This window comes from Dermacentor variabilis, chromosome 7 (genome assembly GCF_050947875.1).
Source record: "Dermacentor variabilis isolate Ectoservices chromosome 7, ASM5094787v1, whole genome shotgun sequence".
NCBI classification, from domain to species: Eukaryota; Metazoa; Arthropoda; class Arachnida; order Ixodida; family Ixodidae; genus Dermacentor; species Dermacentor variabilis.
In genome coordinates this window covers 61,342,269-61,369,681 of record NC_134574.1, presented here as the reverse complement: position 1 = coordinate 61,369,681, position 27,413 = coordinate 61,342,269, and the positions used below count along the sequence as shown (strand labels likewise).

The 27,413-nt window shown below is 49.6% G+C and overlaps 1 protein-coding gene across 3 annotated transcripts in view; it reads left to right on the top strand.

Annotated features, from left to right (window-relative positions):
- Positions 1 to 19,507, top strand: part of eIF5 (eukaryotic translation initiation factor 5) — a 38,619-nt gene extending 19,112 nt beyond the window's left edge. For all 3 annotated transcript variants that reach the window (XM_075698523.1, XM_075698521.1, XM_075698522.1), the window contains 5 exons: positions 2,827 to 3,201; positions 6,826 to 7,080; positions 12,341 to 12,655; positions 14,574 to 14,828; positions 18,411 to 19,507. In XM_075698523.1, the coding sequence (XP_075554638.1) occupies positions 2,827 to 3,201; positions 6,826 to 7,080; positions 12,341 to 12,655; positions 14,574 to 14,828; positions 18,411 to 18,542 (1,332 nt within the window). In that variant the 3' untranslated portion in view covers positions 18,543 to 19,507. The remainder of the gene's footprint in view (positions 1 to 2,826; positions 3,202 to 6,825; positions 7,081 to 12,340; positions 12,656 to 14,573; positions 14,829 to 18,410) is intronic.
- The last annotated feature ends 7,906 nt before the right edge of the window (positions 19,508 to 27,413 follow it).

Here is a 27,413-nt window from a genome sequence, read left to right as displayed (position 1 = left end):
CTTCACTCGTGCATTCCTCCTAAACCAACTTTGCAGTTTCCGGTTGTTAAGTTCCTCCCTGTGGCCTTGTTCCATTCTATACAGCAGTGGTCAAACGAGTAGCTGAATGTCTTCCCGTAGTTGTATCTCAGGCTCATATGGTTGGCAGGTCCCAAAGTTCCCTAAGTAGCCAAGGAAGCTGCCAAGTCCTAATGTAAGTGGCCATCACAAATCTACACTTAGCACCACTGAATGTTGCTAGAACAGCCTTCAAGTGATGGCTTAATGTTGTATCACCTAATTTCCATTTTAACTGCATGTGTGCCTTTATATAGTCAAACCCAGATATGTCTGAAGGCGATCACAAAAAAGTTCAATATAGGTAATTCCATGTATAAAATAAGATTATTATACAAAGCTTGCGAGGTGATTTTACAGCTGTTTGTTCTACCCAATAATTACCGTATTTAGACAAATAATGATCGCACTTCTTTGAGAAAAGAATTATGCAAATTCAGGGGTGCAATCATTACACAAGTTAAATTTCCCGCAAAAAGAAATTTTTTTTCGTCCCATGTTTGATGCAGGATGACAACAGGTCAACAAACACTCGGCTTTTGCTGTAACCGCTGAGGGAGAACATTGCACAGGCGGGGCGATCGCTGGAGCACCTTCTTTTGTATATATAGTGTGTCCCGGCTAACGTTAGCCAAGGATGGAAAAAAAAGGCAGAGAAACACTGTGCAAGATTAGGGTTTGAGACCTACGGTGCTCAGTCATCTGGCGTTAACACGGCATTGTATAAAAAGTTGAAATCTGCCTCCGCAGATAAAATACACGACTGTCGGCCCTTGCCAGCCATTCAAATAAAGCTTGAGGCTGTGTCGATCTAGTTGAGCAGATGTTCGGCAGACAAGCTAGTGCGTCTACTTCCGATGGACCTGAAATAAATGACAAGCAGTTCGGATAAAGGGAACTGCTTTCGTAGTTCATAGAGATTTGAAGTGCTGTATGATGTGCGCACAAGGCGTGACATAGTGCCATCATCAGTACGTCACCGTTGCCGATCAAAGGCTGCTAGACACGCTTGCCAATGCTCCCATGAACGAAATGTGACTGGTATTGTATTGTTGAGAGCATGCAGAGGATGGTGCCATATTCTTATGCTGACACATTTGTTTGCTTCTTATGTCAAGCAGGCTACAAATGACAGCCCCCACAGCAACACAGCACGCCTCACTCAGTTATGCGAGTATACAGCAAGCATCGACGTTTTCAAAGAAAGCTGTGCCGTCTCTAACAGTGCACTTAAATGTGCAGAGTTTCCTTTAACAATGCTTTATCGAACACATGCCATGCATGAATTGTAAAAGATCGAAAACCAGCTAATATAAAAGCCCCCCACCTCATTCCTGTTTTCTAAAGGGTCCTCGAAGCTGCTGGTCACTCATATAATGCAGCTCGTCTCGGCCAGCGTAGTGGGACGGTGCTCATATTTGCAAATCGGCATGTCTTGCAATGTTCTGTTGTGTCAGCATGGCACAGTTTACACGGTGCTTGAAGTGAACAACCAACTGTGGCTGTACGTGCCAGTGCGGTCAAACGCACCGCTCGGGTAAATCCGTACTCAAATGCAGAAGGTTGCACACGCTCTGTTCCAGGCCGTGAATGTGCTACACATCATGTTAAGGTTGAGCAGAACAAAAAAAAAATCTGAGGACACCCAGGCACTTCTTACAAGTTCGGAATGCAAAAGCATTAATGTTCAATTGAACGCTGCCAAGTGGTCCTTCGAATAAACTCCTTGCGGGCAAGTGAGAGGGTTGACATGCTTGGCACGTTTCGTTCTGGCCTTGCCGAGGCGCAGTTAGAATGTAGCTGAGAGCTCGCGCAGGCACGGAACACGTGGATTACGCAGGCTTGCGAGGATGACGTGGCATCGTGGGAATGCCCTCCCCCCCCCCCCCCCCCCCCCCCCCCCACAAGCAGTACCATGGCTGCAGGTGTTGTTTCACCAACTCTGTTCCATTGAGGCGCGCTCGCGCTGTGGTGTAGCAGGCAGTGGGAACTCCGTCGAGGCATGTTTGTGACCTGGCACCGCTGCTAATGGGCATTTAGGTGTCGTTTCGCTGCTACAGACGCCACCTTTTTCACTCGGTGAGCCATTTGACACTTCCGCATCGAAAAACTAACGGCTCTTGTAGAAATCGGCAGCAAATATACCCCGACAGCCACGTTGGTGCGGGGGGCTGTTTTTTGTCGTTGCATTACGGCAACAAAATTGCCACTCATCTGTCGACAACTCCATTCCCGCTGACACAGCTGTCACAGGAACTCTGCATACCAAAGGGGCGCCCTCTAGCCATCCCTGGCCCTTGCGCCAATAAAACCCATACATCACCATAAGCAGCATGCTAAATCTGCACTGTGTCAGCCTGGTGCAATTGGTCCTCAACCAATCTAAGCTGTGCTAAACTGCCAAAGGTAGCCGACGCACCAGTGGTTGTAGTCTCCACATCTGCAGTAGTGCCCCTTGTGGCAGCTTTTGTCCCTGTAGCAAAGTTGCTCCAATTTTCATGACCAGTAGAAAAGTATTAAAAGACTGTGGTTTCGATTTGTAATGTGTACGCAGGTGCTGGAATAATGTTAGGCTTTTTGGGTGGGTTAAAGTGGCAAATCTTCGAAATTGTTCTTAACACAATAACCAGAAAACATTTTTCCCCTTGTGAAAGTGCAGTTTCAATGAGAATGGTGGCCTACTTTATATTGGGCTTCCTATTGGCTTTTAAGTACTAGCAAGTCCCGGGTAAGTTTGGAGTCAAACGGCCCGTCCCATCCCTCACGCAGGTGGAGGGCAAAGGCAACGGCATCAAGACTGTGCTGGTCAACATGACCGAGGTGGCCAAGGCCCTCAACCGGCCGCCCACCTACCCGACCAAGTACTTCGGCTGCGAGCTGGGCGCCCAGACTCAGCTGGACGCCAAGAATGACCGCTACATTGTCAACGGGGCCCACGAGGCAGCCAAGCTGCAGGACATCCTGGATGGGTTCATCCGCCGCTACGTCCTCTGCGCCTCGTGCGACAACCCGGAGACGGTGCTGGGCGTCCTCCAGCGCAAGGGTGTCATCACCACCAAGTGCCGGGCCTGTGGCCACTCGGGCACCCTCGACGGTGCCCACAAGCTGAACACGTTCATCCTCAAGAATCCACCGCCCACGCAGGTAACAGCTTGTCAGGACGGCACTGGTCCTTTTTTTTGCTGGATGACCTGGAAAGGTCAGGGAAAACTCTGAGCACTTGCCGAAGTCTACACATTGTCCTCTCTTTTTTTTTTTTTTTTTTTTTTTTTTTTTTTTTTTTGAGCAAATGGGGGGGGGTGACGTTGTACTGCCCATGTTGTAAATGCATGTTCGTAGGTCCGCTATCTCGTCAAGCTGTCAGTGGTGTCCAAAACCCGACGTTCAATGTTTCCGGCTCCCACAGTTGCTTCTGTTGCATGCAGCCAGCAAAAGCATGGCCTTCAAGATCATAGACACCACCTATGGAGCTCTCTAGAGCACTGCAAGTTGGCTTTCTGGGCCTGCCATGTGCACACCTCAGATCCCCGAATGTACCCTTTTATCAGAGGTCAACGGGCAGCTCTCGCCATCTAGTAGCAACATGTTGAAGCACGCAGCGAGCTAAAATTCGCTGATGCATGCATGCGGCATCGGGTTACCAAATACAATTGCTTCTCTGTTGAAATTTCTTTTCCAAACTTTGGGCTACGAAGTTGGGGATGCGGCCCTTACACGAGTTTATTTGGTATATGAATACAAATGCAGTCACACACCAATCTCTCTGGACAAATTTCGGACCCGCTTATTTATTCTAATCTACCAGCTACACCACCATTCTCTCACAACAAATGCATAATGGCAACTTAGATTTCAGCCTCTGTGTCGGGAATATTCAATGAAAAAGTACATCGAAATTTTTAAGTACATCGAAATTACGAATACCCAATTGTTATTTCAAATATTGAATCGAAAAAGAAAGCGCTGACTATTGGATGTCGGAAACTTTTCAGAAAGTTTAATGCTTACTCATTTTGGGCACGAAAATGTGGTGCTGCACACGCTCCGGAGTGCATAACGAGAATGTAGCAAGCTGTCAGTAACTTAGGTACATAGAAATCAAGATATACAGTACAGTCAATTCTTACTCAAGGGAGCACCGAATTAGTATGCCAGCACAGATTACAGCTCAGTTCTGTAATATAAAGGTGTGAAAAATCTTTATCAGTAGCATTTCTGTTCAATAGAATCAGGCACTTTTTCTTTTTCTCTGAAACTAATGACTTAGCGACATTCTGTTGCACTGAACACCAGTGAGGTTCTCCATTCAATAGTGGGCCCATGTATTGCAGCAGTCTTTCTTTTATTTCATAGAAGGTTCTGCTTTCCAGTTTTTATCTTTTTCAAAACACAGAAGGGCTATGCCAACATTGCAGTTGATGGGTTATTGCTAGGCCAGTCTGCGTGCTAGAGAAAAGTACTGCGCATTAGTTTCCTACTTCAGAAAGCATAGAGTAGGCACACGCTCAATTCGGGGGCGCGTTAGAATAGGGCAAGTACAGTCAATCCACATAGAATGATCCCAAGTACCATGACGTATTGGTTGTAACAACCACATTTCAGCACATCTACGATTCTCCAGCCCGGCCTATTGAAATTGTTTGCAGATATAACGAATGTTATTTAAAACACCGTACTGTTATAACGAACACTTCGAACTCTGTCTCGGTAAAACAGGGGCACACACAAAGTAACAAAGCACGGAGGTGCTACCAAAGCGGTCGCGCTGCAATGCGTGCCCCGCTCCTGTCAAATCTCGACGATGACATGGTCGTCGAGATGAGCGAGCGGCTGCTGCACGTGGATTTCGGAAGCTGCAAATACTCGCTTTGAGGCGTGTCTCGAGGGAGGAGTGGCCAAGATAAACAGCACGGCAGCATACGGCATAAACAGCACAACACTGGGCGTGCGATATCGGATGCTATGACGGAAGCACTCTCGTTTTTGCATAATTCTCCATGCGGCAACGTGTGCACTAGGCCTATTTAAACTTCGTGGGACAACCGTGCAAATTCCTTCCATGGGAACAACAGCCACACAAGCATTCCTGTTGTTACTGTCGATGTTAACGTGACCAGAGTTGGCATACTGCCGCCGGGACCCAAGTCTTTGGGACCTAAAATCGGCCCAAAATTTGGATTTCCTATTTTTATTTTACGCATTCCTGATGCATTTCTACGCTTATCCCCAAAATTTGGTTACAAAATACAGCGAAGCCCTTCCATTACTGTGATCTAAAGTTACGAATCTGCAAGTGTTGCCCTTTAAGTTGGAGACAAATCCTGCCCGATTTTCGTCACGCGTAACTCGATAACTGCACGTTCTGCTAGCATCATTTTGGTATCATTCGCAAACTCACGTTCTTTATTCGTCAGTCGGCAACATTGCCAGCGCTGCGTTCCAGAAAGGAACAACAGAAAAAGAAATTTGCGGTGCACACTATTATTGGCCAGTGTGAGCATGTGACCCAAGATGGCGAGTCATGATTGGTTCCAAGGACCACGAGCTCTCAAACGACGAAGACTGCAATCATTTTGTCTTAGTCTCACAACTGCGACGCTGGATATGCTGGAGTTCCGACAAAGTTCCGTGAATCATTACTGGCGGAAACACACAAGATGCAATAAACTTCCGAAAGTGATTCTGTTGTCGCAATCGGCACAGGATGCCCAGCTGCTTGCCGCCGATGCCGTACCGCCGCTGAACATAGACGCCTCAGCTGCTTTGCCGGATTACGCATTTCAAAACACTGGTTACACTCGCGTTAGAATTGAACACGGCTGTCGTAACTGGAGAAGAACGGGATACGAAGTGCACGCGACAAAGCTACGCTCGACAAGATTGCCTCTACGACGGCCACTGAGTGAAAGATTCGGCATTTGATGAAGATCCAACCGTCGATAGTGCAACAGCCTCGGTAGCAAAGCCCGCTACTCCGTATGTTGTCGTCGGACTTGCTGCAGTGGACAATTTTCTCGGCGTTTTCTGATGTAATACTCGCGGTGGTTCTGCATAGCTGGTGTGGAGCGATCAGGATTACGGTCTCTCTACTAAACTGACTGATTTGCAAGATCTGCGGTGAAGTTGTGTCGGGATGGAGAGCTCGCAGGGAATTGAGGGTCCGAAAATGTGTAACCCTTTTGAAGTGAACGTACTTGCAGTGCACGCTATGTCGTCGACTGACAATGGCCATGAATTAAACTGATGTCCTTGGAGGACATTTTTTTCAGACTTTCTTCCAATATATCAGTTGTGAAATGTTTTTTGCTTTCTCCAAACCATAATTTTGATGATGCCATATTGCAGGTGCATTATCTCTGCTTGTAATTGTGCTATCACCTTAATTCTTTTTTTTTTTCCAGAAAGGCAAAGCTGTGTAGAGTGCAAATATGCGAAATAATGTTGTTGCACTTATTAGAAATTTTTTTAATGTCTTTTATTTAGCAGTTAGATGGTTTTCTCTCACTGAAGTTTGTAATGTTCTCATTTGATATAAAACTGGGTTAAAACACCATACTTGCTCATTTGCACTCTTTGTTAGTTCCACATTATCTTCGTATGTAGATATTTATTATGCCATGTATGGTTTGGTAGTTAAAAAAAGGTTGGCAGGTCTGCATTGTGGCATCGGGCTGCCTTTTGCCATGCTGGCACAGCTGATGTCATCTCATTGCCACGGGGGGGTCACTGCGATGGTTGCTGCAATGTTGTGCTTTGCCCGTCTTGCAGGAGGGTCCCAAGGGCTCCCAGGCAGCAGCTGTGGCGGCAGCTACTGCCGCCGCCAAGGACGCTGGGGCCGCCAAGGGCAAGACCAAGCGCAAGTCTCGCGACGAGCGCCGCTCGACCACCGATGCCTCCGGCAAGCTGCAGAACGGCAGCGGTGGCGAGGACGGCTCCCAGCAGCAGGAGTCTGACCCGCAGGATGACGACTGGGGCGACGACGCCGATGACGACTGGGCCGAGGACACCAGTGAGGCCGCCAAGGTGCAGTGGCTACCTCGCCTGCGGGACTAACCCTCGTAGTCTCGCGCGGGCTTCGACTTGGGAACGAGTGGAGCACGGCATCTTTTATTGATGCTATCCTCTACAGAGCTTCGCTGAGACTTCATATAACGAACCTTGATACAATGAATAATTGTATATAATGAACTAAACCAACCATTCCCTGCTGATACCAGCATGTAACTCATATATGCTTGTAACGAGTATTGGATATAATGAAAGTGTATTCGTGCTGGATGCAACTTATGGCAAGTTTCGGCTGGACTTCTTTCTAATAATGCAATTTTGCATCAGTCGTAAGCTTAGAGGGGCAGGTATCTCAAGTGGTTTGATAAAGCAGCTAATTGTTCTTGGTCCAAGTTTTTTCTGTTTGAGGCTTGACAAGCAACGGCACTACAAGAAATATACTGCCAGAATAAAACGCCTCTGCCCCTCGAGCAGTTTGCGTCGAGCGCTTCACAACACACGGGTGATCATCCAGTGCCGCCCTGTGGAATAAACTCGCGATAAAATTTTGTTAAGTGCACCTGAACAAAAAGTCAGGGAAAAAAAAATAAATATCCCCTGCAGTTTTCTGTAGTGAATCTGAGGCTTTTCTCAAAAACTGACAAAAACTTGGGTCCGAGCAGCATGTGGTTCTTCAGAAAGAAAGAAAAAACTACTTATTGCCGACTTTGAAGTTGTGCAACTTTTGGTAAAGATTGCTCTTATTAAGATTCAGAAACAAAATGTTTAGCAAAATCTGAGAAACCAGTTTATCACAAACATTTTTGAAAAATGAAGCATAAGAAAGCTTGCATAACGTTGCAATGAAGTGAGATAAAAATAGACCTCATTTTCGAACATGAAATTACACGTCTGCAAGTTTTCAGCACCATATATTGAAGCTAAACATTTCGACAGAATTGCCTGTCTGGTTGGGAAATTGATTAGGACTTTCAGACCGACTCCAACCAAATAACTGAATTTTATTAGCCCGACGTTTCGGAGCCCATTCGGCTCCTTCTTCAGGGGTTGTTCTTCGGAGGTGGCGGGGTGCAGCTTTTGAAGGGTCTTTTGTAAAGAAAAGGAGGGGAGAGTACGGAACGTGGGGAGACACTTCACAGACGGGAGGGAGACAAAAGGGTGAGACGGCTATGACCGGTGCTGGGAAAGCTTGACCCGCGAGAGCGGGGGGGGGGGGGGGGGGGGGTTACGGGGCAGCGCCGACGTTTTTGTGCTAGTGAACTCGAGCGGGAATCTACCTGTCTGGGCGTCCTTTTCTTTTCGTCATGTTGCCAAGGCCATGGATAAACACCGAGGGTAGGTTGCCCTTCACACGGTTTGTTATTCCCCGTATTCTGAATGCACCATGACTCCAGCAGTAGTCTTTTCTGCGAGTTCGTCTCTGTTTGAAGGATTTGAGTTTCCTGGAAAGCGATTTTGTAGTCAGCGTCTTCAGAGTGTCCGGCGACAGCGCTGCGTCGGCACTCTTTTCTCTCTCTCTTCATACAGGACCAGTTTCTTTGTGTTATCGGCACCACCTCCTGTGCCTCTGCGAGAGCCAACTGGTGCGAATTAATGTGGCTTGTTTCTGTCACCTCCATGGACACCTCTGCTAACGGGGATCACGAATGCAGTGACGCTCGTCACTCTTGTGTAATTCCAAGCAAATCTGATGACTTTCAAGCGTAGTATGGGGCAGGGCGTTATTAAAATTTGTTGCTCTAAGCCTAATAAACTTTATTGTTCGGGGTGAAGCTTTCTGGACCATTTTCCGGTCCCACGAAGTCCGGAAAATCAGATTTGGCAACTGTGTGCCTTCACTGTCCGGAAGATAAATTTCTGACCGAGGTGAGGGATCTTGTGAGTGCAAAAATGTTTGTCCTGCCTTATTTGCATCTGCATTCTCATTGGTGAGGCCATCCATTTCAACGCTGCGTTTCTCAGGTACTTTGTTTTGAGCAGAACTTGGTCGTACAATCGAACCCACTCAGGACCATCTCTGATATAATGATTTCTTGGTTATAACAACCACATTCCACTACATTTACGATTTTCCTACCCTGCCTATTGAAACACGGCCGCATACTGCAGAATCTCGCGGATACATTCCCGTTACGTACGTTTCCCCAGTGCCAACATTTGCAATCGAGAACACAAAAAATGACCCACTAAAGTTACGCTCATTTTTTTTACCAGTTCGTACATTCCCGGAACACACAATTTTTTGCCACCAACGTTCAGTATGTAGCCAAACTGCAATAGTATTGTAGGTCTTGCGGCCGTTATACTGCTTGTAAACAAGAAAATGCGCGAGGCACGCGCAATCGAGAACAATATATAGCTGCTTGTCATGGCAGCTTCACCCCAATGCTCGCCCGTCTCGTGTGCAAACGCTGGTGCACGCACAGGTTCTCACTTCGGTACCAGCAAATCTTCTCGGGGGGCCGTCGCACATGGCATTCAAAGCTATTGCTGCCAATCTTATTGTGATAAGTGTCTTCACCTATGTTTCACAGCCTGTGGTGCTGAGTGCCGTTGGTAGTGTACTGCATGCTTTTAGTAGGCGATAAACAAAACGCGCGGCCATTCGCTGCTGCAGGCAACACAATGGCCATCGTTTTTAGCTTCGTGGGCATCCGGCATCGCCCACCGGCTCGATTTTGTTTCGGTTTCCCGGTGCCCTCTTCAACACCACGCAATAGGAAAACGACGCGTCTGCGTGCACCGCAGCACCACCAGTTAGGCGCGCATCAGCATCTCGTGCAGCACCGATCCGCGCGACGCTTGGCATTCCGTAGATGTGAACAGTAGTTGAGTCTCGAATTTTTTTGGTTGCTCCGAATGAAATGTTTCCCAGCTAGTATGTTATTTCTGTGTGCTTTTTTGCAAAACATATGAACGATGTTCTACTGTATAGCAAACATTTTCAACAGTGGCCTACTGTTGCAACGAGCAGTTCAAATCCAGTCGCGGTAAAAAGAAGGGCACGCGTGTAGTTTGAAAGCATGGAATCGCGGCCAATCTGGCCACACGGAGGTGCACCCCGAGCTCCAATCCAATGGCGATGACGATATGGCCGCCGAGATGAGCAAGCATCGCTTCAGAAGCTCGGGGAAAGTCTCACTTTCAACCATGCTTGGGTAACCATGCTTCAGCGTGAGGCAGAACGGAGGCCATGGCCTCTGCGATGGCACACACCGGTGCGATTGCAGAGGCCACGGCGGTGGTGGCACTTGTTTTTGTGCAGTTTTCCGTTCGGTACCATGTGCATCTTGGTCACGATAGCGACGCTCTTGTTTGGAGTCTGTGGACATTACTGCGCTGTTATCAGGAGATAGCGGTTCATTGATGTTTCGTTTACATTGTTGCATATGAGCATTGCGAGGGTGTTCTACCTTTCAAGCTTCATACTTTTTCGGCCAAAGTGACGTAGAAAACGAAACTTCGTGGCTCTCGGCACGTGTACGGCTGATGCTGCAGTTGTGACGGCAAGACTTGCAAAATGCAGGCATGCCGCAACAGTTTTTGCTTCCAGCCAACTGGCACGCTTGACTATCATATTCAGAATTCACTCGCGTCCCACTGATAGTAAAATATGTAATGAGCTCTCGCAGAAAAAGGTAGTCGTGGCTGCGCTTGTAGTCAATGGCAGGTGATCAGAACCAGCTGGGCTACGGTGCCACATTGCATTCTTTAGATGTGTTTTAGCGAAAACTTTCAACTAGATGCGGGAAAGCGCTGGGAACAAGAAGCAAGATGCTTAAAATCATTTTCCGACCAAATTGGTGACGGATCGTAGATGCCACGGACAGCTTCGGTGTCGACCATATTTGCTCGTATTGAAGGGCGCGTCCACATATTACAAACTACTTATACAGCGGCCACTTTTCACGTAACTATCGAATTCGTTATAAATGGATTCGACTGTATTCACTATGGCACGTAATACACCTGGTCACAAATATTGCATTCATTACCCTTCTTTGGCAGCAAGTACTTCGAAGCATCTGGAAACCCAGCAGAAATAACATCATGTGGGAGAACTGGCTGGTCCAGGGGTTCTCAACAATCTCACTTGCTCTTCGTCTGGAAACACGCTGTACGAATCAAGCCTCGGAACTGGTGTTTACATCTGGTGCTTTCTTCGTCGATGGTTCTGCCTACTCTCTGTCGTTCCTTGACACTTCGTGACAATCGTACTCGGCTGCAGTGCAAAAAATTCACAGGGCTTCTTGACATGATTGGCAGCCGCTCTTGCAACCCGGTTCAAAGCAGGTCCTGTTTCGCTTGTTCAGCTGCCTTTCTGTCATTTTGGTGCATTCTTCTGTATCACAGTACTTCCTTTTAGCGACATAAGAACCGCACAGTAAAGCAAAATAGCATGTGCCTCTTTGACAGTTGGCAAAACGGGACTAGCTCTCTCGACACAGGAAGGCGCAGATGGGAGAGTGAATGTGTCGCTACATGCCTGGTACGGACTGCACACTTCCCAGTGTTCGAGTACACTATACTACAGGCCTTCCATTACAAAATCTTGAAAACGAGTAGCCATTGTGCATCAGTCGTCCCCTGTAAGATGTGACATTCAGTGAACTGTCAAGGTAGCATACTGCCAGCAATAGTGAGAACTTCCTGTGGAATGCCTGCCCACGGGGAAGAAAGCTGCGTTTGAAGAAAACTTATCAAGCGTGGGCTGATCAAGTTTACTTTATGAAATGCAAGGTTCCCTTTCTGAAAATAAATGCCAGCTCAGAAAACACTTTTTCCCGTTGGCAAGCAGGCTCCTCCATATAGTGCACTTGCCCAACTAATGGTGGCACAGGTCGGGGTTAAAATGAAGATCGGAAGTCCTCGCTGTGGGTGCTGGGGCTTGCACATGGGTTCATCACAAGTACGACATCTACATTTTCCGTGTCATAAAATTAGCAAGCTGTTTGCATATCTTCTGTTTGCAACAGTGACTGTGCCACCATTAGTTTTGCAGACTGCTCTGCTCGAAAACTAGGTTTGCACATATGAAAATCGTGCATTCCGTCTCAAAATGTATGAAACACAAATAAATTAACATCTTAAACATTGCAGAGAACTACTCAAGCGGTACAGAAGCATTTTCATGCATTCGTACTAAATATATTCGTGCTGTAGGCAGAAAAGCCTGCCCACTCGAAAGCACCATTTCCTGCTCCCAGATCATAATTTTTATGCTCAGTTTGAAGTTGTGGTTTGGCCTGCTCCAATGTTTTATGGCCACCACCAGGCTCGTCGGCTGGAGGCCCTGACAGCCGGTGCCAAGGGTCTGATGTTGGACGACGACCTGGAGAAGACTGAGCAGGAGCGCATGGACATCTTCTACAACTATGTCAAGGCCCGCAAGGGGTCCGGCCTGGACGGCAAGGAGGTGGTGGGCGAAGCCGAGCGCCTGGAGGTTCGAGACAAGGCCCCCCTCGTGCTGTGCGAGCTACTCTTTGACGAGAACATCCTGGGCCAGGTGGCGGGACAGCGGGCCCTGCTGCTGCGCTTCACCCATGGAAACCACCGGGCGCAGCGGTATCTCCTCGGGGGCATCGAGCAGGTCAGTGACCCTGGTTCGCCTGCTTGCCCCACACCTGGGACGTCGGTCGCCTGTCGGCTACCCGAGGGCCTCGTTTCCTCTGCATAAGCCTGACCAAAGTAGCACGGCCAGGGGGTGCCAGGGTGCTTCCTGCCCCTTCATTGAATCAATGACTTGGTTAAAATCAAAGTGCAGTGCGAGAGTTCTCCAAATTAAACTGTTGTGGAAGGGAATGGGGGTCTGTCTGCTCAGGGTGCCATTCGCGGAATCCAATTTGAGAGCCTCTGCCCTAGACGATAAGTGAGAGAGAACCTTGCCCTGGAGGTGTAGCTTTACTGCAGGGCTGTGTGCGTGTACCTGAGATGCGACTGACAGTGAAATTCACATAGAACCTGCACAATGACTACTGTTAAATTTTTCATTTTGCTGTGGGTTATAGACAGAAAAATATGGTAATTGCCGAGAGGCACCAAGGTTGAGACGTGCACCTCTGCCGTGACGGAAGTGAGTTTTAACATAATTGGCTGGTGCATCTGTGCGAATTCTCTCACAGTTTGGACAGCAGTGCACTAGCCACTGCATTCTTAAATTTGGCGCAAAGTTTTAGTTTGTTTGTGTGCTCTTTGCATAAAGAAAAGCGTTCAAGTCTCGCTTTGAGCACATTGCTGAGGTCATAGTTGGGGTGTCGCGTGAATCCTGTAGGGAGGTCTGCATTTGCTGCAGCCGACCATGCTTCGCTCCTGACAACATAAGTTCAATTCCTGGCCGTTGTTGCTATTAGATGGGAACGGAACACAAAAATACTTGTGCACGGAGCTTTTGGTGGATAACCCTCTGAAGGGTAAGGAACAGCAGTTAATCAAAACTAATCCAGACCCCTCCACAGTGCAGTCCACTTATAATGATAACAAATATAACGATATGTAGGTAATAACGATGAGTTGGCTTCAGAGTATCAGTTTATGCATTAAGGCCATGAAAAAAAAACATATATAATGATACATTATTCACCGCATATCGGATATAATGATCGTAAAATTTGCTTTGCTAAGTTCGCCTTAACCGAGAAGGGTCGAAAAGTTCGCCTATGCGAGTTTGTATCTGCGGCCATTACCGCGCAGTGCGCGCGGATTGAGAGCATCGCAAGTTGGTGCGGCGTGCCACAAGGTGGTGCCAGCTGCTTCGCCGGCGAGCGTCCAGAGAGAAACAAAAAAGGCAAAGTGAATTGTGCCTGCGCTCTTTTTCTACAATCTCCCTCTCTTCCTCGGGGAGCATGGAAATGCGTCGCAAAAGCAGCGGTCAGTGCGCGCGACAAAGTGCAAACCTATGTCGCTTGGGACGAAGCTGCAAATTTTGCGAGACTCGCTCAGTCGATGATATCGGCGATTCTGAAAACCGCGAGTGCCACAATCGTGAAGGCTAGAACCAGTGACCATGCCGATGAATGGAAGCGGTGGGGCTTTGTGCGCTAGGGCGAAACCCCGATGTGTGAAACCGACACGGTGGCAGCCGCTGACATTGCCGAACTCGGGGACCACATCGCTACTGGCAGTAAAGTAGGTGCTGCTTCGATGGAGGAGTTCCTGAGTGCAGATAGCGCTGCATCGTTCTGCAAAGATTATCTGACAGTGCCATCGTGCCGATTGACGGCTGCGTTGTGCGACGGAAGCGACAAGGTTGACAGTCGCCCATCTTTGAAACCAGTCCCAATGTTCGCGCAATGTGCGCTGTCGTCGATAGTCGCTCACTGATTTCGTGCACACTAAATTATAGCCGCCACTGTTCGCGCAGCCGCTGGACGTGATGCACACCGCGGTTGTGAACCGGAAACTGCCGTGAAGGCAACTGCAGATTTCTGTTTCAGCACACGTAACGCTTGACACGCTGTTTAGAGGTGGAAATGACACACTGTTTAGAGGCGTAATGTCTTATGTTCCAGGTGGTGAGGGAGTACAGCGCAGCCCTGCTGCCGCGAGTGCCGCACCTGTTGAAGCTGCTCTACGACCAGGACATAGTGGAGGAAGAGGTGCTCCTGGACTGGTCCAAGCGCGTCTCCAAGAAGTACGTGAGCCGCGAAGTGGCCCAAGAGATCCACGACCGGGCACGCCCTTTCATCAAGTGGCTCCAGGAGGCCGAAGAAGAGGAGAGCTCCTCCGAGGGCGACGGGGACGACTCCCAGGACGAGAACGTCGAGGTCAGTGGCGGAATGCGGTGCAGCTGCTTTGCTTTCACTGCTAGCTGCTCTGATGATGAAGGGAGTAGTAGTTTCTAAGAAAAAAAAAAAAATTACCAGAGGAAACTCTGGCACTACAGTTAAACGTCGCAAAACGAAATCTGCGGGGAATGCGAGCTTTCGGGAGAATTTCGTTGTTGCAAAATGAGACGGCACAGATGGGTAATGCGTCGCAGAACAATACCTTACTGTCCAAATTTCGTTGCGGGGATATAGAACCGCAATGCCAACAGTACCGTATTTACACGATTGTAAGTCGACCCCTTTTTTAAAATTTGAAAGTCTGAAGTTGGGGGGTCGACTTACAATCGAAACCAAAACATGGCCCCACCAAAAAAAGCCATACCAACGAGAGCTACAACGTAGTTACAATTTTATGTTTGCTCTATGGCCCTACCCGTATCTTTTCGCTATCCCGCGTGTTTGTTCGCTTTTCGGAAAGGTTTTTCAACATTTTTGAGAGTCTTACAGTGCATGCAACACTCATGGGGGGGTGTCGATAGTTGATAAAAGCGCCGCTGTTCCCATTTGCGGCGGCACCCTCAGAACGGCGGCGCTTGCGGGGAGTATCGGTAGTTCATGGAAGAGCAGACACCGCTCGCGGGTTTCTCTTTCTCTGTTTAAAGGCATTGGTATTGGTTTGACTAACTTCTTGACGCACTCCACTTCGGCTACGTGCTACTTCTACGCTTCCCCAGTCGTCATGAGTGCTGCAGGCCCACTAATCTTTCGGCACTCGTTCACAGCAGCGTTCAAGAGGGCTGCCATCCTTTACGCCGAAGAAACAAATCACTGCGCAGCGGGCCGCAATTCGATGTTTCTAAACGGGTGGTGCGAGAGTGGCGACTGCAGCGAAGCGAAATTTTCACCTGTGTGACGGCAAGTGAGAAATTTCCCACGTGCCGAAGTATGGACGCTTTCCGGAGCTGTAGGCTAAGCTTGCAGCGTACGTCGCTGAAATGTGTGATCGGTCCCTGCCAGTGAAGTGCGACGTGATCATGAAATAAGCCCGGACCTCCGCCTTAATTTTAAGGTTCTGCTCCGCCGTGAGTACAACGAGTGGCTGGCGGCAGAAGACTGCGAAATTACGCCAACCGGACCTGTCAAAAGAGCCTCCCTGACGGCTGCGTGTGGTTGGGTGCATTTGGCGTGGGCTGCTGTTCTGCAAGATGTCCTGGTGCGGTCGTTTGCCAAATTTGAAATTTCGCTGGACCACGACGCGCTGTGGGACTGCAGCAACGATGACGATGGCAGCACTAGTGAAGACGAGTAGTCCAATGACTATGTCAGCTACTAATAAATTTTCGTTATCGAATGCGCCCTCGGTTTTTTTTTTTTTTTTTTTTTTTTCCCGTTCAAGCGAGATGGGGGGGTCGACTTACATTCGAGTCGACTTACAATCGTGTAAATACGGTACATGCGCTGCGTGCATCGATCGGCTGTGCCAGCACTGCCGTGGAGCACTATTCTTGGTCAATTGCTTCTGAGGTGCGATCACTTTTGCAAGGTGTTGCGCAACTCGGCACCGGACGCAGCGCAACGTCACTTGGCGCACACAGCAGCATTTCTCCAGTGCACGCTGTTGACCGTAGGCACCGATGCAGCCGAGCGCGAAAGTGATCGTATCTCATACGCCTGAAGTTGATCTAGATTCCAGCCCCTTGGCGCAAATCTACACCCGGTACCGCATCCGCACGTGATGTATGTCGGGTGGCACCAAATCCAGCATTCTTGAAGCAACGAATGCGTATTCCGGACGATCACTCTATCAGGGCCCGATGCGTGGCAGTCCATGCTGTGATCACCACCTCAAGCACCATAAACAATTCCACGTCGGTGGGATGTGGAATTCAGTATTTTTTTTCTTTTTTTTTCTTTTTTTTTTTTTTTTTGCTTCATTTTTCTAGTTGAGGCACACATTACGCACTGCACTAGGTGTGCAGAAACGTTTCGGTAGCAACATGCTTCCGGCGATTGGTTGCTTTTGTAAACAAACATGGTGGCACCCACACAACTGTAATGGGGTGATATTTTACGCAATTTTTGTGCAATGCAATTGCATTTCAGCACATTTTGGAGCGTGCCAGCTTTGCGCGAGTAGGTAATATGCCGGGTTAGGTTCTGGCAATTTTCGTTGATGTAGGATTGTCGTACAGGAACATTTTGTTGTCAAAATGTACGAAAGGCATTGAATCCTATGGGCGTTTGCCGGGGATACGAAAATATTTCATTTTCACGGGAATTTCGTCGGCGGGGGATCTCGTTATCGCGATTTTCGACTGTAGTGCCTACGGGAACTGCAAGAGTGGTGGTTTGTTTGGCCTGCAATGAAATGGTGGTTGGTGCAGTTTGGTAATGGGGGAGGAGGGGGTGAGAACGAACTTTGGTTTCTTGTCAGAAAGGTCTGAAATTTGGCACACACACTGCACATTGCAATAAAGAGACAAATGTAAAGTTTCATCACGGTATCTTCATTGGTGTTTATTTTGCAGTCAAATCTCGTTAATTCGAACATGCTTAACCCTTTCGCTGTCGGCCCTTTCTGGCCGTGACGCACCCCCAGTGTCGGCTTTGTTTCAGGGAACGAGCATAACAGGAAATGAACATAGCAATTTATTTTTGATTATGATTGTTATGCAATATGCACATTTCAGTGTTCTGCAGCTGTTAGTAAACATCATCATCATCAGCCTGACTATAACATCCGTTCAACATCCGAATCTGACGATGTGGAACTCATCTCTTCCTCGCATGAGACGCTGTCAAAGTCCAAATCCGAGCTCGGCTCGTATTCTGAATCGGAAGAGCCACCACTCCAATGAGCAGACGAAGGTCCTGTGCGTTCAGCCATACAAAAGTGACCGCTTGCAGGGAGGATGCGCTTTCAATCGCCCTCACAACGGAGAGAAAGAGGATGTTGTGTGATCAAGAAGACAGAGGGAGATGGAAAAAGGCTAAAACAAAGTTCAAAGGGCTTTACGTTACTGCTGCAAGTCGGAAGCGAGGGTGCGGCGAGAGAGCGAAAGCAGCAATCGAGTCACTCTTTTCGGAAAAACAACGGCGCGTGCGCCTGAACTTGACGCACCATAGCAGACACTCTAAGAGAAGAAAAGTAAAAACCTTCAAACCAGCGGAGATGGCAGAACAACCCTTGAACCCATAACCACACGCGTGCAATGCATGATCCAGCGAACGCGGAGCCACCGCGCCACTCGGCAAAGAGAGAGGGGGGAGTGGCAGTCGCACCGTACTCTTCAATACATGTATTAACACAGGTCGGAGTGAAAATGCAAACTTGTATAAAGAGTCAACAGATGGCGCGGCCAGTCCAGGAGCGCCAGCTTTGCGCTCAGGCGCGAAATTTTGAATGCACGATAGAGAACGTACCGGCACGTCTGTGACGGTGAAAAGGTTAAGAACCCATGAACCTTCCTTGCAAGAACTTCAACAATCACTGGCAGTTTCCTGTTCTCCCACACAGCGCACATTTCGTTTAGATAGCCTTGGAGCCTAATGTCAATTGGCTGTGCTCTCTCTCTCCAGGTGGTCTACTCGGACCGTCACATCAGCACCAGCATCCAGGAGGTGAAGGAACAGCCCAAGGCACCACCTGCCAACAAGGCCGCACCGGCCAAGGGGGCAGACGAGGACGACATCGACATCGACGCCATCTAGGAGGCGGCCACATTTCTTTTCTCTCTCCCTGTCCGCTTCCGTCGTGCGCAGCGACGTTGCTGTCTGTCCGGCTTGTTTGCTACCCCCCTCACATCTGTTTTATGGCGTCTTGCCTGCTTCCTGTGTAAGGCGGTGCATCTTGCTGGCGCAGTGACGACATGCTACTTGGGCTGGCTCCCTCAAACCTTCCCGCCTTTTTATTTTAACCTTTCCTCTATGTGCATGCCTTTTTTTTTTTTGCCAGCCATTTCTCTGTTCCCAGTCGTTGTGTCAATGACCTCTATCTCTCTCTCTCCGCTTCTGCACAAACCCTCCCAGTCTGTGAACTCTTTGTGGAGAAGTGTTTTCTTTCTCGCATTCTGTGCGGGAGTAAAGACAAGGCAAAACTTGAGCAGCTCACTTTTCCCCCCTCGGTATGATTTGGCGCGCCCTACAAAAGAAAAGGGAACATGGTCGCTTGCTTGGGAAGAAATGGTCTGTGGCACTTTGGTGAATAGGGAAAGCAGCGAAGCAATGAACCTTGGCCTCTCTTGGAATACTAGGGGAGAGGGGGGACTCGAAAAAGAAAACAAAAAGAAAATGCGGGGTTTTAATCTAAAATTTGGCAACTGGCTGATATCTCGGGAGTGGGCATCTTTTTTAGTTGTACAACACAGAGAAAATGATCAAGAAATGTCAGGGGAGAAAACGAAGGCGAAAGACAAAAAAAAAATGATTTGGTGCTATTGCATGGCAAATTTGTTTTCTAATTCTTTACCTCTATATATGCCTTCTTTATTTTAATAAAAAAAATGTATTTGATTTCTTGTTTCGGACGTGTCCACTTTTTGTCCGCAACCGAGAATAAGCTGCAACGCTCTTTGTGCAATTGCAAAAAAAAGTCTTCTTTCTTCGTCCCCCAAGTAAATTTGTGTATGTGGTATGGAGAATTTCATGTTACAAATAAAGTTTATTCACACCACTTTCTACGTGGCTTGCATTTCTGGAAGAGATTACACAAACAAGTGCAGTACTTTCGGGGAGGTGGCCTGCGTAGCCGAATTCATTGAGAGCTCAACCACCATCTCTACCAGATACCCTACTTCATTCCAAGTGTGGAATTTTCACTTGCAACCTCATAATTTGGCCAAGTAATTTAGAAAACATGATGGGGGGGGGGCCATGCAAGCATTGAAAATGTTCAAATAAGTCAAATATTTTATTTTGTGACATGCTTTCGACTTCAGTGCTTGCAGTAAATGTCAAGTTTTTTAGCATATCAAGTAGTAAAATTTGCTTTATTCAGGGCGGGAGCAAAAAGGGCTCCGAATTTCATCCTAGTGGAGCACATAAAACATGAAGTTGTGTAGTAGAGGAAGCTATGTCGCGTAGATGGCTCTTAACCATTGCCAATTCGTGCACTCAAGCGACGGATATGCGAACGGACTGCTTAGTATTTTTTGTTGGGGCTTTTGCTTGGCAACGCTGCAAATGGAATCTCTCTTCCATAGACATGAAGGTCTATCATTCTCTCCAGTGTATGCTCCAGGCACTGGAAAACTCTGTATAAGACTCCGTATCGCGCTAGACAAGCACAACATGCTGGGATTTGAGATCATGCTAATGCCTGAGCTATACAGATAAACCTATAGAGATGCTGAAACACTATCCCTGGCGGCATCTCTCGGCCCTCTTGTAGCACCTACAAAATGAAAGTGCCAAAACTACCGCGAAACATCCACTTAGCTGCGCAAAAGTTGAGTGCAGCTCTATACGTGTTTTTGCGTTATATTGGTTGGTGTGGACAATCTGTATTGTGCGGCATGTAAATGGAGGTAAGTGTGGCGCGACTGCCTCGCTAATCGGGATAGTGCGAGAGGCAGCACGCGGGTGACGCGTGGACACAGTCGACAACAGCCGCCACAGACAACCTCCACTCAAGCAGTGGTTTGTTTCCATACAGAAGACTCGCGCTGCTCTGGCGCCATCTCGTAGCCGTCGCCGCAAAGCGCCTCGTGCTCAATTTCATCACGACTGTCCCTTGTTTTTCCTATTTTATAGAACTTTATAAATTTCTTGCCTTCACAAAATAAAGCCATTTGGAAAGACTGCGCTTCATGCATGAGTCTGTTTCTGTTCACGTCCTGTCAGCTTCGCGCACTTTAAGATTTTGATGAATCTATGAACCGACTAGTCCTGCAACATGCCTTACTTCAGATGCTTGAGGTTGCGGTGAAGTGGGTGATTTTCTGAAGGGCTTCTGTGCATCTATATTTATTAGCTAAGGGCTAATTGTTTTTTTTTTGTTTCATGCATTGGGGGGGGGGAGGTGCAAAGAAACTTCGAAGGCCACAGTGAGCCAGAAGGAGTTTTGCATGGTGCGAAGGCATCCACAATGGCGCCTCCGTGATCACCAAGAAAGTGGAAACCGATCTCCGACGTCAAGCGGACGGACAGTAGATGGCCACCTGATCGAGGCCAAAAACGTCCTGCTGCACCAAAGGAAGGGTCAAAGGCGCAATCGCAGACTCCGAAAGAAGATCTCTGAGCTCAACAAGGTCATTGATGACCATTGCAAAGCGCTATGCCAGCAGCAGTGGGACGAGCTCTGCGAATGCATCAACGGACAGATGCACAACTGCAAATCCTGGGGTATGTTGAAGCACCTTCTCGACAAAAGCGGCTCCAGGTCAAATCGGAGGCATACATTGGCCCAGGCCAGGCCCTTCACGAAGCCACCAGGTCTCACACGGTCGAACTCGTCTCAAAATTCGCACAGAAGTACCTGCCCGTCTGTCGCCACAGGGATCCGGCGACACAACTCCTGGACTACCGAGGCCCTCCTCGCCCCGAGCTGGACGAAGACTTTTTCATTGCCGAGGTCACACAGGCCATCTTCGCACTCAACTGCAAGTCTGCGCCGGGTCCGGACGGAGTTGCCAACTGAATGTTGAGAAACCTCGACAACGTGTCGATCGTCTTTCTGACCGATAAGATGGAGTCCTGGAAGAGTGGCAACATTCCTGCAGATTGAAGATGGCCTGCACGGTGCTCATTCCCAAGCCCGGCAAGGCGCCAAACATCGAGAACCTCAAGCTGATTTCTGCAACCTCCTGTGTTGGCAAGGTCATGGAGCACGTCATCCTCAACAGGCTCAGCGAGGTTTACATGTACGGCTTTCGTGCCGGACTCTCAAAGCCATGAAAACATCAGATGGTGGATGGCCATTCGAGAGACATCAAGGCTCAGCTCGGTCTGGACCTTGAGAAGGCTTTCGACAACGCACTGTACACCTTCATTGTCAAGACCATTTCGGATCTGGATCTCGGTTCCAGATTTCACAGCTACGTCGGCTCTTTTCTAACAGACAGCAAGGCCAAGCTTTGCATTGCAGATTTCCGCTCCAAAGATACGCCCCTCGGAGGGCAGGGCACTCCTCAGGGCGCCGTCGTTTCCACCGCGCTGTTTAACATCTGTATGATTGGTCTTCCTAAGAGGTTGGCACGCTTCGAGGGTGTAAAGCACACCATCTACGCCGACGACATCATCTGGTGCTCCGGCGGCTGCAAGGGCAGAGTCGACGAAGCCACGCAGGAGGCGATCGACGTGATCGAGGAGTATCTCCACCCCACCGGACTTCGGTGCTTCTGCTTTACAGAAGAGAGAAATAGGGAGGCGGACCCAAAGATCGGAAGCGACTCTCGGAAAGGAGCATCAGTCTTCGCACTTGGGAGGGCGGGAGGGGGGTGATACCCAGGATCGACGTCATTCAGGTCTTGGGCATGTTTGTCGAAGTGAACGGTGGCAACAGAACGGCTCTCTGCCAGATCATCGCAAAGACAGACAACGCATTCCGCCTCGTTCGCAGAATAGCGAACCGACACTGAGGCATGAAGGAAAACAATCTCCTCAGGCTGATCAACGCATTCGTACTATGCTACTTCACGTACACAATTTCTATGCAGAACTAGCTCAGAGCGGAGCAAGACAAGCTCAACGCTCTCATCCGCAAAGTAGTCAAACTGGCTCTCTGGCTATTTATGACTGAGTACCCATACCGAGGATTTCCTCAAACTGAGGATACATAACACCGCCGAGTAGTTTGCCAAAACCCAAGAGCGCGTGCAACTCATTCGCCGGACTACCACAGCGGCATGTAAATGCATCCTCGAAGAGCTAGGCTATCACCCTGTGGGATTCCCGATGGTCAGTACCTCGATAACTAGATGCTTTCGTAAAAATTTCGAAGTGGACCCCGTGCCCCGACACGTCCATCCGGTCCTCAACGAGGGCAGACGCAAGGCCAGCGCAGCGATCCTCAAACAGAGCAAGCTTCGTCGACGCCGCGGAGTACAGCGATGGGGAGACCTTTGCCGTCGTCGGGGTCGACTTGAGTGGCAAGATTTCCAAAGCGCGCCTCGATTCGCACTTCAGATCCCGATCGCCGAGCAAGCCGCCATCGCCCAGCTAGGCGGTCGTGGGTCCGAGATCTCTAGCGATTCCAAAACTGCAGTTAGGGCTTTTCAGAAGGGTTGCATCGCCGAGCAAGCTGCTCGTCTTAGCGTCTCGAGTCCGTATGCTCTCACGCGTCATTCGACTCACTGGTTTCCCGCTAACGTAGGGACGGTCGAGGGTGCTCCCCCGAACCTCGGTGAGTCTTCTCACGAAGCTGCGCGCGACCTCACCGACCACACGCTTCCTCTAAGCCGCCGACTGACCTCCCTCCGACGGCCACAGGGACGCTCCCGCTACTCACAACGAGGTTATGAAATTATTCTACATGCCTAGAAGGGTCTTTCCACCCCCTCACCCCAAGTTGAGTACGGCGCAAGCCCTTTCTCTTACAACTGTTACAGACCGGCACATATGCGACCGTTCTACGCGAAGTTTACCCCGACGTATATTGCGACGACGCCTGCTACTGCGGGCAGACCTTCACTCTAGCACGCATGCTCTGGGAACGCGGGTTGAGATGCCACAAGCTCAACGAGGAGGAGCGGGAGTCGCTTCTGCGTAGCCCCGCTCTAGACAAGCAAATACTGGCTGTCCGGCGTGCCCGCGACCGGGCCGGTGGTGGTTGTTGTTAAAAACTTTATTCAAGCAAAGACGAGCCGATTACGGACATAGATGAGTGGACCGAGACGCTCAGAAGGGACGTAGGCGCAGCAATGAGCGACGTTCCGCCCGAGGCGAACCTCGAAATAATTGACAGCAGGCTCCTACACATGTGGGAAGCAAAGCGAGCCCTCCTAAAGAGATGGAAATGCCAAAGACATAGTAAGGCGTTGCGCAAACGCATAGCACAGTTAGACAGAGGCATCGAAGAACACGCACTCCAGGTATGCAGGGCACAATGGGAAGACACGTGCAACGGCCTCGAGAGGCAGATGACCGGGGCGAGCGCTTGGCGCCTTTTTAGACACCTATTAGATCCGGAGGAGTCTCGGGCCGCTCAAGGCCACAAGACTCGTAGACTAGTAAGAGATTTTAAAGGCGATAACTTCCTCGATGCAATACGTGACCGTTACATTAAGAAGGCCGAAAGCATCCGGCACGCCGAGTACGACGGCGTCGCAAACGAGAAACTGGACGCAGAATTTAGCGAATCGGAAATTCGGATAGTCCTATTCGAACTCAACACTCGATCGGCGCCCGGCCCGGACTGGGTTACCAACAAGACTCTCCGCAACCTAGACGACGAGTCCATCTGCCGACTCGCGGCCTACGTCAATGGGTGCTGGCGAGGGGGTTCCCTTCCCGAAGCGTGGAAACGGGCCCGCGTTATCATGATTTCTATACCTGGCAAGCAAGTTACGCTCGATAATCTAAGACCGATTTCGCTTACGTCTTGCGTCGGCAAAGTCATGAAACACGCAGTTCTCACCCGCGTGACCGACTTTCTCGAAGATCATGACGCGTTCCCGCACACCATGCTAGGATTGCGCCGCAACCTCTCCGCACAGGACGTATTGCTTCAGCTTAAACACCAGATCGTAGACGACACTACCAGCTCCACTAAGGCAATTCTAGGCTGAGATATTAAAAAGGCATTTGACAACGTTAAGCACGAGGTGATATTAAAAACAATTAGAACATTAGGACTAGGCCAAAGAATGTATAATTACGTTAGAGATTTCCTCGCGGGCAGGCGCGCATGCGTCGTCGTCGGCGACGAGGAATCGCCGGAATTTGAGACGGGTCCGTGCGGCACGCCGCAAAGATCCGTCATATCACCATTACTCTTTAATTTAGTTCTACTCGGTCTACCCGATAAATTAATAGAAACAGAAGGATTACATCACAGTCTCTACGCGGATGACATCACCCTCTGGGTTCCCGGGGGAGGATGTGACGGTCACGTCGAGCGAGCGCTACAGGCAGGGGTAGATGCGGTTCAGAATTACTTGCGCAGAACGGGCCTCGAGTGCTCGGCTACCAAGTCCGAACTCTTACTCTACAAACCCACAAGGAGAGGTCGTAAAACCCTGCGCGAAGAGGAACGGGAATATTCCAAAATACGCATTGCATTGGCAGATGGTACTCCCGTACCGCACGTAGAGAAAATTAGAATCCTAGGGTTACACCTGCAGGCAAACGGCCATAACGGAGAGACGGTGCGAATACTTCGTCGTTCGGTAGATGACACGATCCGACTCTTACGTCGCATCACGAATAGACGCAATGGTATGCGTGAAGAGTGCTCGATCAGTCTCGTGCAGGCGTACGCGATAAGCCGCATAACGTATGTTGCCCCCTACCTGAGGTGGATCGGGTCCGAAAAAAACAAAGTCGAATGCATGATCCGAAAGGCTTTCAAGAGGCCGGTCGGCGTTCCACTCAAGGCGAGCACCGACAAGTTTCTAGAGCTCGGAGTTCACAACTCCCTTAGCGAGTTAATCGAGGCGCACGATGTTGCGCAATACGAACGATTATCGAGGTCAAAGGCAGGTCGATGCATCCTCGAGTCGCTCAGCATCGCGTACCACACTCAGCATGGAGAAAAGACGGCGGTTCCCGCTTCTGTTCGCGGCCGCCTGATCATCCCGCCGCTTCCCAAGAACATGTACCCGACGCACCACGCCGGGAGACGCAACAAACGAGCAAGCGAACTTCATAAGAAGTTTGGTAACAGCAATGAGGCGGTGTACGTAGACGCGGCGCGATATGGAGGAAGGAGAAGCGCACACGCGATAGCGGTTGTAGACCGCTCGGGTAAGTGCCTCGCGAGCGCCACGGTGACCACGGGACACACGGAGGCGGCCGAAGAAGCCACGATAGCCCTAGCATTCGTCGCGGTGCCGAACGCTGCGATCGTGATCAGCGACTCGCAGGCGGCAATCCGCGGCTTTGCGCGCGGTCGTGTCTCGCGAGAAGCAGCCCGCATACTCCAAATTTCTGACGATGGCGACTCGTCATCGCCCTCGCAACCCCAAAATTCTACGGTCTTCCTCCTCTGGACCCCGGCCAGTGGCGTAGCTAGGTCATCTGGCACCCGGGACCCCTAGGTATTCTGTCACCCCCCCCACCCCGGGTGTAGCCGGCGGAAAGAGGGGTGTCTTCAGGCGTATATGACCCCCCCCCTCACTGGCCCCCTGCACCCGTGGCCCACGGCCCCACGCCCCCCCCCCCCCTGTTGCTACGCCACTGACCCCGGCACACACCGATGTTCCGCTCGCGGACAACGAGGCGGCCCACGCCACGGCTCGAGGTCTTACACGCCGAGCTGCCGCTGATTATGTGGCCGCCTCCCCCCCCCCCCCGAGAGCGGGGCATCGGATCTGCCGGATCGGGGCACCACAACAGAAACAGCAACAAGAAACACACTGGGCGTGGGGCGATCGCCTAACCACGTTCAGATACCTCACCCAGCACTACAGACTCGAAAGACGCACATTCCCGCCACCGCACGATAAATTGAACAGGAACGAGGCCGTAACTTTACGCTTGCTCCAGACACACACCTACCCATAGCCCCGCTATCTTATACAACTGCTATCCGCGTTTATATCCAACAGACGCGTGTAAAACATGCGGACAGAGAGCAACGCTGCGACACATGCTCTGGGAGTGTGCCGGCAACAACGGTAATCAAACCAGCTCCCAGGTAGCACACAAAGTCTTGAAAACGCCGTATTAAGGGATTCAACGTCTGAAACGGATTTTTGACCAAAATCGACGCATCAAAGACGTTCCAAGCAAGATAGCTTAAAAACGAGGGGTGAATACGTTTTGATAACGTTGGAAGCCAGACAGCTTAAAAACGAGGGGTGAATACGTTTTGCAAACGACTCAAAACGCCACCGCCACGCCACGGCGCGTCAGCCTCTTTAGCGGCTTCTACAATATTCAACAACCCATCAACGCGATCCAACCTTGCGCAAGGTGGCGATACCGTCGTCAAATTATGTGACCAAGGTGGCCACGTGATTCGTGATGCCGGGCGAGCCGGGCATAGTCTCGTCGTCATGGCGTCGTTGCGTCACAGCGCTCGCATTGCGCTGTGGTGTGTTTGCGGCTGTTCTGAACGTGCTGCCGCTGCCCTTTGCTATGTAAGTGTTGCAGTGTTTTGCTGTCAAGAAAACGATATTCTGTGATCAGTTTGGGTTGTGCGATATGTTTGTGTGGTTTTAATTTGGAAATCAGTAGTGTTTTCAATTGTTATGTGATCAAGGCGGCCACGTTATTCGTGAAGCCGGGCATAGTTACGTTATCGCACTCGCATGGCACTATATGGTCTGTTTGCGACTGTTCTGAATGTGCTGCCGCTGCCCTTTGTCATGTAAGTGTTGCAGGGTTTTGCCGTCAAGAAAACGACGTTCTGTGATTAGTTTGGGTTGTGCGATCTGTTTGTGTAGTTTAATTTGGAAATCAGTAGTGTTTTCAATTGGAGGG